This window comes from Halichoerus grypus, chromosome 6 (assembly GCF_964656455.1).
Source record: "Halichoerus grypus chromosome 6, mHalGry1.hap1.1, whole genome shotgun sequence".
NCBI classification, from domain to species: Eukaryota; Metazoa; Chordata; class Mammalia; order Carnivora; family Phocidae; genus Halichoerus; species Halichoerus grypus.
The window spans coordinates 127,049,370-127,064,410 of record NC_135717.1 but is presented as its reverse complement, the minus strand read 5'-3'; the positions used below and the strand labels follow the sequence as shown (position 1 = coordinate 127,064,410).

At 44.5% G+C, this 15,041-nt stretch overlaps 1 protein-coding gene and 1 long non-coding RNA gene across 3 annotated transcripts in view; both read left to right on the top strand.

Annotated features, from left to right (window-relative positions):
• Positions 1-15,041, top strand: part of PPM1H (protein phosphatase, Mg2+/Mn2+ dependent 1H) — a 243,318-nt gene that overhangs the window by 150,709 nt on the left and 77,568 nt on the right. For both annotated transcript variants that reach the window (XM_078076213.1, XM_036122874.2), the window contains exon 5: positions 8,275-8,359. In XM_078076213.1, coding sequence (XP_077932339.1) covers positions 8,275-8,359 — 85 coding nt within the window. The remainder of the gene's footprint in view (positions 1-8,274; positions 8,360-15,041) is intronic.
• Positions 8,367-13,792, top strand: LOC144382393 (uncharacterized). The gene is made up of 2 exons (XR_013449247.1): positions 8,367-8,630; positions 13,645-13,792. It is a non-coding gene; the product is annotated as an uncharacterized LOC144382393 (long non-coding RNA).

Below are 15,041 nucleotides of genomic sequence, written 5' to 3'. Positions count from 1 at the left end.
ATGTATATATCCATTTTTCCCACTCTTTGTGCCACTTGGAGAAAGCCTTCTATTGAGGTGGACAATTAAATACTTATTAGTTGTCTTCATACCATGTCTGTATGGCATCTATTTGCAAAGTCATGTGACTGTGAATTTGGGGATTTTGTTTGGTTTTGAGGCCAAAGGATTTACCTCGAAGAGGCTGAAGGGCTGAGAGGTCATCTGCCTAGGCATGTGCCTGGTGGAGCGTGCGCTTCTAGGCTTCCTGAGGGTTATAAAAAGGGAGCGCTGACAAGTTTTCCTGCATTTGCCCTGTGATTCTCCAAATGTCATCATCTTCTTAAAACAATGTCATTTTTAAATGACATTGTAAAATGTCTTACAACAAAGACATTTTGGGGCTTAACCAGTTTGTATTTTTATAAGAAAATCCAGCCACTGGTTTCTCAGTTAGTGGCTCCTGACACAGCTATGGGATCCCTCTGCCATTGCGCCTGACCTCTGACTGATGACTTTAGGTCTTCTAGGAATATCTGGCCAAATCTGGGCAAACAAAAGGAACATACATTCCTGGTAGCAGTCAGATAACAAAAAGATATGGGAAGAAAAATTAACTCTCCCACTTCCATACGTTTCTCCCTGCTCAATCAAACATATTTATCCTGTCAAGCACCCAGGTGTCATGGTGGTCCAATGAGGGCAATGAGCCAAACTGAAGGTAGCAGTCAACCTTTATTCACTTCCTGTGATCCTGCAGGCAAGAGGCAGAGAAAAAGAAAAGTCCCAGCTCCGCTATGTTCCATTTCCCCCCCTGAAGGGCACCTGGGCAGGCGAGGGTCAGTTGGCATGGAACACAGACCACAGGGTATCTTCTCGCTGCTGAGGAGCTCTGGACAAAAGGCCTCAGCCTTTTAAACGAGGGGGTGGTGCGGTGGGGGGAGGGGGAAGAAGGGGAAGGAGTCTAAGTGGAAAAGTATGAGTGAGAATGGAGAAAAGTGCTGGAGCCAGGATTCCCACAGAGCTGTGGAGCTGCTGGGGCTGGGAAGGCAGATTTGCACATAAATGAGGCTGCTGGGGAAGGGGGTGGGGGGCAGAGCCCTTATCTGCCGCTCCCTGCCGGGGGCTTCCTGCTGAGACTGCAGCACATGGCCTGGGCACCCGGTCTGGTGGGGAGGGCGGCTTCCTTGGAGGGGGCCTGCCTGGTGCCACCTTTGTAACTGCCGGGGGGTGGGGGGGTGGCTCCTGAAGGAGCACACCGGGTTTTGGCCTGGGATCAGAATCCTCATATATGGGGTATCTTTGGATAGTTTTTGTTTTTACAGAAATGGGATTATGACACATACTACTCTGAAACTTGCTTTTCTCACTTAACAGTACATCATGTGTACCTCCAGGTCACCAGACATACCTAACTTTTTTTTTTGTTCTTAATGACTGTATAGTAATACCTTACGGATTACACACCAACCCATTCAGCATTTCCCCTTTTGATAAACATTGATAGACATTGCTTCAGTCTTTGCCGTGACAAATGATGTCAAGGATGAATTCTTATCTGTATATCCTATGTTCTGAGTCTTCTGTTTTTCTAGGATATAGTCCCTAAAGTAGGATGACTGAACCATCATTATAATAGATTTAAAAGGTATAACCGTTTACATTCCTATTAATTATGAGAATGGCTTTTTCCTCTCACCCTGTAAGAACTACTACCCGTTGTTAATTTTTTCAACAAACATTTGCCAATCTGATGAGCAAAAGTTATATGTTATTTTTACTTTAATTTGCATTTTCCTGGACTAGTGAGATTGAGCATCTTTTCATGTGTTTATTGAACATTTGCATTTTCCCTTCTGTCAGTTGCCTAATCATATCTTTTACCCATTTTTTTTTTCCCTTTGCTTGTTTGTCAGATGCCTCTTGGAGAGTGTCAATCCTTCTCTGAGGTGGGATTTCACAGGAGTTGGTGTGATCCCCTGAACAGAAGTTGTAAAATCGAGTGAATATTTGAAACGAGCATCTCATTTGACCCCTTATTTTTCTCTTGACCAGTTAATGATTTGACTAACTTGGGGAACAAAACGTTGGTCTTTTTGACTCCAAATTGTGACATTAGAGGATAGAAATAGCCAGGTTTTCAAGAAATTGTTCTCTGAACTCAAAATTCTCATCAGTTAGCAATAAATTGCTTTTATTGTCTCATGTGGCTGTTTGGGGAGGGTGGGAGAACATTTAAAAAACGTTTAACGTCTTTGCTTCACCTTCTCTTCTCCCATCTTTGCAGTTGACTGCTAAGAACACATTAGACCTTAGCCTTCACCATGTTACAAATAGGGTTCCATCTCATGCTGGACAGGAAATGAGAGCGTGTAAATTTCAGTTTCAGTCTCTGTGCGTGAAAGGCTAGCCTTAACTTTGGGGAATATGCTTAGGAACCACCCTCTGTATGGTAAAAGATACCAGATAGGAAGTGGTTACCTGTTGATTAAATTACCCCAACCCTAGGAACCTCCTCACTTAATCTTTGGCCAATCTCTAAGTAAGGAAATGGGATGTCATCCAAAATCTGACCGTAGTCCTATCTATAGGTCCTGATCTGAGGGCCCAGAAGAAAGGTCAGGGCATATGCCTAATTCTCCTTGATTCTTACTGCTGCCACAGCTTTTTTTGGTTTTGTTTTAAATAGTTTTCCTTAGGAAAAACAGCTCATAAAATAATGAAGTAGAAGATATGAAGTATCCAAGGATCCTACGATGACAGAATGTAGCTTTAAAGCATTTCTCTAGTTTATTGGTTGTTTAGTGCGAGATTTGTCAGCCTTCACACGCACTCTGTTCCCTTTGAAACCCATTCCCTCTCACTGCCCTGCTCCAGATTGGAGACCAGCACTCTGACACAATTGATCCCAAGATCAGAGGGATGAAAGAGCGAAAGATCAAAAGGAAGCCAGGAAGCACATAGGAAGAGGCATCATGATTTAGGGACTGGAAAGTCTGACTGCCAAACATGCTGTCATCTTTAATCCATGGGTGTCTCATAAAGGAAGAACTTGGTAGTTCAAACAGAAATGAAGAATGTTCTGTACATAGATGGATTTGATATAAAGATCTATTTAAGAAAGTAATTAGCTAAGGTTAGCCCAGCAGTGAATATTGGAATTGAAGGCTGATACCTCACTGTGTGTGAATTTGAAATTTTAAAAAACAGAGTAAACATAGTGGCTGTGTTCCCTCTCTCCTGCTTACTAAGGCCAAGGGTTCTGCCTCGTTTGCCTTTATCTCTCAAGTCACTTTTTTAGTGATGACCTAGCCAGAGTGACATCCTTTTACATGCATTGTCTTTTTGTAAAACCAATGAAAAGGCATATGGATGTTTAAAGGTCCAGACTGTATACAGTTAGACAATTACAGACAATAATGCTGTTACTAGGAAAAGTGTTATTCAAGGCCTTCGCTCTGGATACATCTGTTGATCCACCCAAGTGTAGCTCACTCACTCTTTATCCACACAGTCATTTATCCATCAGCAGTCACTGTGTGTCTGTCACAGGCCAGGCATTGTGTGCTGGAGATTCGGAGACAAGGACTCAGGCTCTGGCCAGAAAATGTGCTCAGGTAGTTAGAGAAGCCACGGGAGCAGCTGTCGTGGTGAGGATTGGTGAGGGCTGTGGTGTACAACACCATGGTAGCACAGAGAAGGGGCCTTGGAGATAAAGCAGAAAGGCAAAAGAAGGCATTCTCCAGGGTTGATGGACTCTCGAGAGGAATAGCTTGTCCAGAGGAAAGGTGAGGTAGATGTGTAAGAATAACAAGAGTGAGGCTTAAACAGAGGCAAAATGCAGATAGTGATGGATTTTGGAAATGCTGGGGAGCCATGAGGGAGCTTTCAGGAGGGGATGTGACTTGGTGAGAATCATGCTTTAAAATCACCGTGGTGACCATGTACGGGGTCAGAGGAGGGCAGAAGTGGGAGCAGCAGAGAGCTCCTGAGTTATGTGGACAAACTCTGATCAGGCCTGGAACCAAGGCACTAATGGTGGGAGTCAAGGAAAGGAGGTGAAATTTACCTGATGTGGTGCCTGTTTGGGTGGTAAGGTGAGGAAGGGGAGCAGTCTGAGAGTGCTCCCTGGTGTGGGATAGGTGACTAGGTGGGAAGGAGTGCTTTTCCCTGAGATGGAGAATGCTGGAAGGACAGATCTGCGGGTGGGATGGGGTAGGATTATCAATTAAGTTTGAAACATGCTGAATGTTTGAGATGAGATGATGGTGAGTATTCAAGTGGAGATATGTGTTGGCGGTTGTCTGTTCCAGGCTGGAGCACAGCAGGGATGTAAGGGCTGCAAAGGATATTTGGAGTCATTGGCATATGTGGTTGTTGAAGCCATTTACTCATTCAGTAAATGTTAAGGGTGTGCAGTCTGGGCCAGCTTCATGGATGTGCGACCTGTGGTTCACACAGGCCTCACTCTAGGAAGGGCCCCACATTGGGTTTAATGCTCTGTTGTCACCATCTTAAAATTCTCATTAATTTTTATTTATTTATTTATTTATTTATTTATTTATTAAAGATTTTATTTATTTGACAGAGAGAGACACAGCGAGAGAGGGAACACAAGCAGGGGGAGTGGGAGAGGGAGAAGCAGGCTTTCCCGTGGAGCAGGGAGCCCGATGTGGGACTCGATCCCAGGACCCTGGGATCATGACCTGAGCCGAAGGCAGACGCTTAACGACTGAGCCACCCAGGCGCCCCTCTCATTAATGTTTAAACAAGAGGCCCTGCATTTTTATTTTGCACTGGACCCTGGAAATTAAGTACCCAGTCCTGCTTATCATAGCTTGGCCCTGTGTACAGTAGCGAGGCTACAATGTCGAGTAAGACAGCCATGGTTCTTGCCTTAGGAGCTCACAGGCCAGCATGTTAAGTCGTCAGTAACAAAATGTGATGTGCTCTGTATTAGAAGTACCAGGCTCAGGGAGCATGTGGGAGAGGCTGTTAAACCTAATCTTGGGGGTTAGGGAGTTAGGAAATGAGATTGCCCAAGAAGAGGAGTAGAGAGACAAAATGGTAGCCCATAACACCAGAGGAGGCATAGAGGAGTCTGAGAAGGAGGCCTCCAGGGACATAGGGAATCCAGGAGAAGGAGTATCCCAGAAGCCAGGATCAGGAGAGACTGTCAGACGCTGCCAAGCAGATTAGGAATGAGGTCATGTCGAGTGGCTATAGCAACAAAGAGGCCATTGGGTGATTCTGAGAGCAGTTGGATAGAGAGAGGAGCAAGAATGGATTTACCTCTGTTTAAAGGATCAGTGGGAGGTAGGGAAGTACAGCCCTTAAATGTGTATTATCATCTTAATCGGAGAGAAAAGAAAACAGGCCCTGAAAGGTGGGCTTTGGATTAGGAGAGAATTGGTTTTTGTTCTGTTTTGTTTGATTGTAAACTGAAAGTGTGGTTTTTTAAAAAATAATTTTATTTGAGAGAGAGACAGAGAGTGAGAGAGCGCCCGAGTGAGGGGTGAGGGGCAGAGGGAGAAGCAGACTCCCCGCTGAGCAGGGGCTCGATCCCGGGACCCTGGGACCCCGGGCCCATGACCTGAGCCAAAGGCAGACGCTTAACGCTTAACCGGCTGAACCACCCAGGCGCCCCAACTGAAAGTGTTTTGAGCGTAGGTTTGAACTGTGGGCCTGTGGGCAGAGCCAGAGGTACAGAGAGGGAATAACTAATATAGGGAAGGCCTGTGTGGGGAGTGATGGACGGACGCACCCTGGTCGGGAAGAGAAGAGAACAGGATAGCAGAGGGAGCAGGTACATTTCTAGGTGAAGACCCCTCTTTGCTCTGAAGTCAACCCCACTTTACTCATGCACGTGAGCGTCTGCTGCCTCTGTCTTCCTGCCTCGAATGCAAGGGGAAAACTTGTCTCCTGAGTTCTCTCATTTGTTCTCGTGTTCAACAAAGAGTTATGGGACTGTGTGACAGGCGAAGCATTTGGAATATAAGAGCAAGCAAGGCCACTGACCTCGCACATAGGCCCTACAAGAGGAGCTTCCAGGGCCTGATGGCTCAGTGTCAGCTCCTCCCCACACACCCTCCCCCGTGGTCTCTGACACTGCCTTCTGTCCTCTCTACCTTCCTCTCTACTCATCATCTTTTCCTTCCTTCCCAGAGAGCCAACTTTCCTAGTTGGAGCCTGGAAGCTGCAATTCAGGGACCATGTAGAAAAGGGGAAGAAAAAGAGTGAAAACTGGCTGTAAGCAAAGTTTTGAAAGAGAAGTTTGCCTTTGAAATTTATTGCCTAATGACTTTTGATCTTATACCCCTGGTTCTCAGGGCCCTTCATGCTATTTGAAATAAGGCTCTAAACCTAGAGCTTCCTTTCAAGCTCTCCAAGTCTCTCCATCCTCTATCAAAACTCCCATTCCCTTATGCAGGGAGTTAGCCTTAGCTGATTAATTAGGACAGAGACTGTTTGAATGAACACACTGATTTGTGAATGGTGGGTATCACCTTTCTTGGGGGGGGGGGTTGCATTTTACAAGTGACTCTGGATTTATAAGAAGGAACTTTTAATTTGTCCTATTTTTGGCATCATGATAAAAAAAAAATGATACGAATATTACATCTTCTTCCCAGTCAGCTCCCCTAAAATTCTCCATTTTCTCATAGCTTCCACTGGTTTTCTTTTAGACCTGTTAATTCTCTAAAGCCCCGTGTGATGTTTGGTGTCATCCCCTCCCTTACCTGCCTTCCCACCAGTCTCTATGACAGCAACAACTGGGCACAGGTGGTGGGGGGTTGGGGAGAGGTTGGGACAGCTGCAGCCATTTACAGGGATTGCTTCTGAGTTGGAGACCACCTCTGTGGGGGGAGGGAGGGGTGCCTGGGGCCTCTTGGCACAAAGAATGCAGCTGACCCTAGAGTCAGTGACACATCCATCCAGAGCTGAGCTCGTGGAAGGCACTTCCGGTACTTGTGGCTCTTCACAGAGAAGTGTGTGGGATTCCAGGCCTCCTGCTCCCTGGTACCTGGGAGTTGTTGGGTTCATATAGAATGCAATTTGCAAGCCACTTCACCAATTGATAGCTGGAAAGTGGCTGCTAGGAACCACTTCAGAACAAGAAGATCTAGGAACAGGAGGCTCCGTCTGGAATAGGCCTAGGAAACGTTGCTCCATGGTTATCAATACTGTGGCCTCTCCCTTAGATGTCTCCTTTGGGGAGCTCTGTTCTCTCAGATCCCTGAGTTAGCAGTAGGTTTTGGATACATTTTTGGAAGTGTGTGAATTTCCTAAGCTTCAGGATGAGATGAGAACATCTTTTCCTGGACCCAGGATACTACCCTAGAAACTCAGGAGTCAAAGTCAGGCTTCTCAGATTTTAACTTGCCTATGAAGCACCTGGGGATCATATTACAATGAAGATTCTGATAGAGTAAGTCTGGGGTGGAACCTGAGAATCTGCATTTCTAATAAGATCCCAGGCGAGGTCGTGCTCCTGGCCCACAGACACTTGGAGTAACAAGGATCTGGAGCTGTACTGTCTACTACATTAAACACTAGCCACTCATGACTGCTTAAAGATAAATGAATTAAAATTAAGTAAGATAAAAAATTCACTTTCTCAGCTGCACTAACCATAATTTAGATGCTCATTACCCACATGTGGCTAGTGGCTGCCATATTAGATTACATAGATTAACATATTTCCATTATCATAGAAAGTTCTATTGAAGAGCACTAGTCTGGAGTAAGCCTCAATTTCCATCATTCACTTATTCATCCATTTATTCACTGAGCATCTATTATGTGCCAAAGGATGGTTGGTGCTGGCTGTTAAGGAACGGTTCCAGCTAGCAGAAAAAGTAAATGTAAGCTAACCAGAATGTAATGTTCTTAAAGTAAAGATACCTATAATATGGTGAGGGATCCACAGTTGGTAGCAGTGAATGTTGCCATGCAGGAAAAGGTGTCCCTTGGCCGTTTCATGTGTGTTCTTTTTCTTTTTTTTTTTTAAGATTTTATTTATTTATTTATTTATTGAGAGGGAGAGAGAGAGTGCAAGTGCATGTGAGTTGGGGGGAGAGGGAGAATCTCAAGCAGACTCTGCTCAGAGCCTGATGCAGGGCTTGGTCTCACAACCCTGAGATCACAACCTGAACCGAATCAAGAGTCGGACGCTTAGCTGACTGAGCCACCCACGCACCCCTCATGTGTGCTCTGAACTGAGCTGTGGAATTGTCATAGAATTGAGGTACTTACGGGGTTGGCTACTGACAATACAATTTTTTACCATTTCAGGGCCATAATCATCAGAAATGGAGAAATCATCCCTATGTCTTCAGAATTTACCCCCGAGACTGAGCGCCAGCGACTTCAGTACCTGGTAAGAGTCACGTCGGTTTGGCAGAGTGCCGTGGCATCAGGGATGGTGTCGGAGCTGTTCTGGAGGAACGTGTTGCTATTGACATGGGAGCAGGCCCACGGCAGTCAAACGACATATGGTATTAACTCCCCCACACACACCTTCTGGATCACACATCCTGGCTCCGTGTGTGACGACACACTCCACCTCCGTGAATTTATTACTGTGGCTGTTTTTCTCCCATCTGTAACCAGTTGAAGACACGATGTGCTCTGTTGCTTTTAATGGTTTGGTATGTACAGTATGAAATGGGGTGTTGGATAACACAGTTACCTTTCTTCCTTGGCCTGCTACGCACTTGAACTCAAAATGGGGGCTCAGTCCTGAGGAGGACGGCAACCCCAAGATCCTGCTGACACCCCACCACTTCACATGCAGATAGGAAGTCTCAAGGGCCCTTTGGGAAAGATGCAGGTGTCAGATAATCTGTTTTTATTCTGAAAATAAGTTCTCCGTGTAGAGCACCCTCTTTGGAGTGAAATTATGAGTAGGCTATAGGAGGGCTATTTGGTTTTTCAGATCTTGAGCATTTTTGCTTCACCTTGAGATTTGAGTTTTCTGGAAAAGAGAAGGCACTTCCCTGTCCTCAAATTCCAGGGTTAGGACATTGGCTTCAGATCTCAGTTCAGTGACAGTGGCAATCATGCGAGGTTACTTTGGGCATCTTTGGGGACTGACAGCATGAATAGTAGTTCTATGGATGAAGTATTTTCTTGCCAACTGACTTTCTTTTTAGACAACGCAGCTGAAGTAGTGATCCTCTGCTCTTAGGAAGAAAATTGATCCAGGCTACTCAAAAAGGACTTTGCTCATGTCTTCGAATTTCACGTGTGTGAACAGTCCAGGTCTGATTACTTTGGCCAATTTAGGAAGTGGCTGTGCACTTTCCCTTAATTCCCTTGTCTGGTTAGTTTGTTTTACTTAATATCTAAGCTGTGTTGCTCTGGTACATAATGATAGTGGGAATCCAAACCCAATGTAAAAAGATTTTTTTCACTCTTTTACCAACTGTTGTTCTCTGACCTTTCTGTTGTTTTTTTCAAGCGAATAAACTTGTGGCCACTCCTGGGAAGGCCAGGCTTGAGAGCTCTCATTCTCTTTGGCAGTCTAGGCAGGGGGAAGGGATCCTGCAGCAGCCGCAGAAGATCCTCATTCCCGTCCCAACTCTGTGACTTGCGGGCTGGGTAACCTTGTGCAAGTCTCTTAACCTTTCCAGACCTCGGTTTGTCACTTACACAGTGGGAAGCTAGACTAGGGGTCACCAAGGACCTTCAGGCTGCGAGGTCCTTCCAAGTAGAGTTCATAACAGCTGCCCTCCTTGTCTGGCTCTTTCCAATCCATCTTCCACAAAGCCACCCAAGTGATCTGATCATGAACTGTGTCACTCCCCTGCCTAAAATCCTTTTGGCTCCTCATAGTGTACAGAATGCAGGCCACCCTCGGCAGACCCAGAATCATGGTCCCCATCCACCTCTCCTGCATCGTTTCTCCGCTGCCCCTACCAACGCCACCACGCATCTCAGGCTGTAGGCAGAGAACCACCTTCCTTTTCTGGGGCACACCTTGATCTTCCCGACCTGCATGCCTTTGGACATATGCTCTGCCTGGGTGGCCCTTCCCCAGGGAAACTGCTCTTCATGCTTTGAGACCCCAGCATAAACGTCACATCCCCTAGGAAGCATCCCCTCTCTCTCCCAGGGGTGGGTGGAAGTGCCCCACAGAAGTCTGTGGCATGGCTCTGAGCCGATGCTATTGTATTGCTGGTTGCCATCTCTCTTTCTCCTTCCCGACTGAGTCCCAGAGGGCAGGCTCCTTGCCTTAGTCACTTCATGTTGTACCCAGCACGGAGGACATACTGAATCGGGATTCGTTGACTCAGTGAAAGAAAGAACCAATACTTGTATTGACATCTGGATCATTACCACACAGTCCTCTCCCCTCCTCCTTCCCCTGAAACCTCTCACATCCCTTTGCCTTGCCATGCCTCGACTACACCCTGTCTTCATCACCTCCTTGCCCTTTCATGAAAACGGTGTCCTGTTTTCTTGCTCAAGCCAATGGGAAACAGCAGGTTGATTTTTTTTGCTTTGAAATAGTTTCACATTTTCATGTTACAAGAATGGTACAGAGAGTTCAAAATATTAACTTTTAAGGAGGGATGGGAATGCTGACATTTATCAGATTCCTAAGTATTGGTGGTATATTTTTCGATGGTTGCACTGAGATGTGTATTTCTTCTGATCTCAGCTTTGTCATGTAACTGTGTGATTTCAACAAGGCCCTTCACTGATCCCCAGCTTCATCACCAGTAACGGACATAGAAAGCCTTAGAAGACAAGTATAAAGAAAAGTGACCACTACATGCAGAATTCTTTTGTGCACAGAGTACTCATTTGATTATTGTTTGTTGAATCAGTCTTGCCACTTCAAATCCTACTGGCCTGCAAACCACAATAATTCTTTTTCCTTATTTTTAATTTAAGAATCACTCCTTATGTTCCTAAGATTAATGTCTATTTTTGTGTCACTCTTAAACAATCAGTGTGTACACTCTTAGCCCACAGAACTGAGCCTAATTGCTGAATTTCTAAAAGGTAAGAAAGTTGTCCCCATTCTTTTTAATCCTTACTCCTAAATCATGTATGTTTCTCTGGTTTATAACTATTCTTCCCAGACAACAGGAGTGTAAATGACCAGAACATAAAATATCCTGGTTGTCCAACTTCCTATTCTGTCAGGAGTCTAGAAATGTATGCTTTGAATTGAACAAATCCAGTAATAGTCACATGATCTATGATGCAAATCTTTGTGGTGAAGGGTTTTTTTTTTGAGTGAAATTTTGAGAGAATTAGGGAATTTATAGTATAAAATAACCTTGTGGTGAAGCCTTTGTGGTAAAGCATTTGAGAGAATTAGGAGGTTTATAGCATAAAGTGTTAAAAATAATATCAGTTATGAGAGGAAAACAGTAGTGTGATGACTTCTCTCAGCCCAGGCCAGCCCACGCATGAGCTATGTGATCCCAAGTCCCTCACACAATGTCTCTGAATCTCTCCTAGGTGAAATGTGTAGGAGACCTCCCTTGAGATACCCAGAACTGTAGGTTCGGAAATCAAAATGAAAAGTAATCCCATGGTAATATAAAATACAGTATATATCTTATAATTTTAAGTGCATCTAATCCTACCAGTTCATTTTGTTTGGAAGATCAGTTCCCTTGAACTAATTATGAAACACTTAAGTGCAATGGAGATTGTAGTATCCTTTACGTGATCTAAACGAGTTAGTACATCACTGGAAAGTTAACGATGTGTACTCCTCACTCTTAGGTCAAATTAAATTTTCTTTTTATGATGTGTGAAGAAACATTTTGATAGAATCACTAAAACTTCTAGGTCCCCAGAGACTTGACTTGAGCATGTGTCTGCAGTTTGATGTGTCGAAATGGTTAATGGTTTTCTTGGAGGTGGGGAAGATTCACAGTTCTCTGTACGTGAACCGTTTTGATCCACGTCGAAGAGGAATGTTCTCGGTTTGTACAGTCTGGACATTTGGCGATTACAGAACTGGAAGCAGATTACAAGATGATGGATGTGGCAGGCATGTTAATTTTGTTTGGTCTTGCATCCTGACCTCGGGAGGGCCCTTCATGCTGCTCTCCGGTAATGTGAACTTTGTTCCATAGATTCTTGGGCAGGGTGATTAATCAGGCAGGCTTGAGGGTTTGACGTGTTCACATGGAATGTGGCAGGTGTGTGATGAAGGGGTCAGGGGCTGTAAACTTGTGCCCCTGAGCCAGGGAGAGTTGCTGTCCTGCAGTCATGAGTAAGCCTCGCTCTTCTGTCGCTGTGCCTTTTTCTTTTTATTTTTAATGTTTCCAGGATGATTGAAATGAAATATTTAAGGAGGTCCACCAAGCTAAATGGAATGTTTGGATGGAGTCAGGGCGCAGATAGGAGGGAAAGCAGTCTGGTCGTGGTTGTGTCTCGGCGGAATTTACTGCTTTGATGCGTGGCCTCCAGCACACCACCCCCACCTTTGCTTCAGGTGACAGCCAGAAATGGATCTCCCTCAGGAGGACCTCCGCAGCCCCGAGGTGTCAGAGTGATGGCTTCCCCTCCATTCTGCCTAGACACATTTATAAACTCTGATTTGATTACATTAAGATGTGCTGGTATCATCAAACCTTCAAATAATGCACTTCTGTCCTTGTAGATAATCCAAGTCTGCAGCTGTTTTTCATCAAGGGCAATGTACAGAAGAGATGAAAGTGGGTTTCAAATACTCATTTGATACGTACAAGTGCAATGTTAGCTGAGGTGATTTCTTGCGGTGTCCTTGGAACTACCCCCCTCCCCCAGCCTTCCCCGCCAAGTCTGATTCTGTTTGCGTGCTGTTGCCCTGGTGCTGGGTTTGGAAAGGGAGAAGCAGGACAGTGTTGTGCCTCTTGGCTTTTTGGGATTTTTCATGCTCAAGAGTGATCTCCCGAAAGTATATTCCTTAACTCCGAACCTGCTTTTAAAACAGGATACTATAATTTGGGAGGGTCAAGTGTGCTAGTGAGTAAAAGTGACTGACCCACCACCCCCATGTCCCATTTAGTCTTGAGCGCAGGTTCAGCCCAGGAGGCCTTTAGTCATAGGGCGGCAACTTCACCGCCACTCTGCTTTGCTTGATGACTGAGTCATGGAAAAATCTGCTCCAATCCGACCTCTTTTTATCTTCCCCTTTAACCCTTTCTTGCAAAACTGCATGTGAGTTTCAGAATTTCTAATGAAAATACAGCAGGTAAAAAATGGTTGGCCTTTTTCATATGTACTATAGGTTCAGTTGATCACACAGGTGTCACAGAGAAGCCAGGAGATTTTTAGAGCCCAAAAATGGCACCACCCAGAGTTTTAGAGGCAGAGCTTCTATTTGGTGGCCCTGGGAGCGCTGCTTGCTTCAGGAAAGACTGAAGACATTAGCCCTTGTAAATGAACCTCACCACTTCCAGAGCCTTGATTTTTTTTTTTTTTTTAAGATTTTATTTATTTATTTGAGAGAGAGAGAGAGCACAAGCAGGGGGAGGGGCAGAGGGAGAAGCAGGCTTCCCGCTGAGCAGGGAGCCCAATGCGGGGCTCGATCCCAGGACCCCGGGATCATGACCTGAGCTGAAGGCAGACGCCCAACCGACTGAGCCACCCAAGCACCCCCAGAGCCTTGATTTTGAAAATGAATGTAAATGAATGTTTTGTTTATTTCAGGTTGGGAGGAGTCAGAGGCTTGATGTTGAGGTATTCTTAACCCACTGCGCAGACCTAAGAAAAGGAATTCCACACAGCTAAACAAAATAACCACGAGAATGTATCCCTAACTACTTTTATTCTTAAAAAAGAACTGTCTTTCTGCATAGTTGCTACACACATAGAATCTTTAGACTCTCTAAAACCTCTGTCCTTTGCAACATTCTGAAGAAAAAGTTGGGCACATAAAGCCAGAGCCATCTGTCCATAGGGTCCCTTAAAAGTTGATCTGAGTGTAAAGAAGCAAGATAGTGTCGTGCATCCTTTAAAAATGTCAAAATATGATCTGAAAGAGGTAGCCAGCATTCACTGAGGTTTACCAGGACAAAAGTTAGTTGTGTATAAGAAGTTTTCTCTGCTCCAGTTGCTCCATCGGTGAAATCGGGTAATTACAGGACCCTCCCATGACTGGTATGAGGACTAATGAGTTAATATTTATAGTGTGCTTACAACAGTGCCTAGATCAGAGACAAAATAAAATCTCTTCGTTTCACATCTGACTGTATATGAAGAACTTTTGTATGGCCATCCTGCCTTTGGGACTACTTCTGTGGCCTTTTATAAAATTTATAAATTCCGTTTACATATGCAAAGGGATTGAAGATATGCAGGCACATTCTTTTTGCTGACATGAGTTGTTCTCTCTTCAGATGAATTCCTTTCCCAGATTTTTACTTGGGAGGAAAAAAGCATTAAGCATATGAATATGGAAACTTTATATGTTTTATGTAAATGAATACTTTTTACCCCTTATTCTATACATTAAACTGTTGTAGAGTTGACAAATCTAGGCAATTTTGTTTAATATATCCATTTGCATACCAGTTTCCATGTGGCTCCTTTAGCGTAAGCTATAAATTATACAACTTTAGAGTTATTTTAGGGGCATGCTTTTCTCTGGTTCATCAGTACAGTCCCATGTAGAAATTTAAATGCGAATCTTTCTTGACATCCATGTAGCCAGGCGGAATTTTATCAATATTCAATTTCATAATGGCTTATATATACATAAGCTTGGTTCTTGTTACTTTGAGATTTTTTTTTTTTAACAATTTTATTTATTTGACAGAGAGACAGCGAGAGGGAACACAAGCAGGGGGAGTGGGAGAGGGAGAAGCAGGCTGTCTGCCGAGCAGGGAGCCCAACGCGGGGCTCGATCCCAGGACCCCAGGATCATGACCTGAGCCGAAGGCAGATGCTTAATGACTGAGCCACCCAGGCGCCCCTACTTTGAGATTTTTAAGGATAAACTAAGACAGAGAATTCTTTATGAAAGACTCCAACACATACATATTTAGATCTCAGCCATTTAACATTTTCCCTTCATTTTGGTTTAACCCAAACCAAAATATTCTATT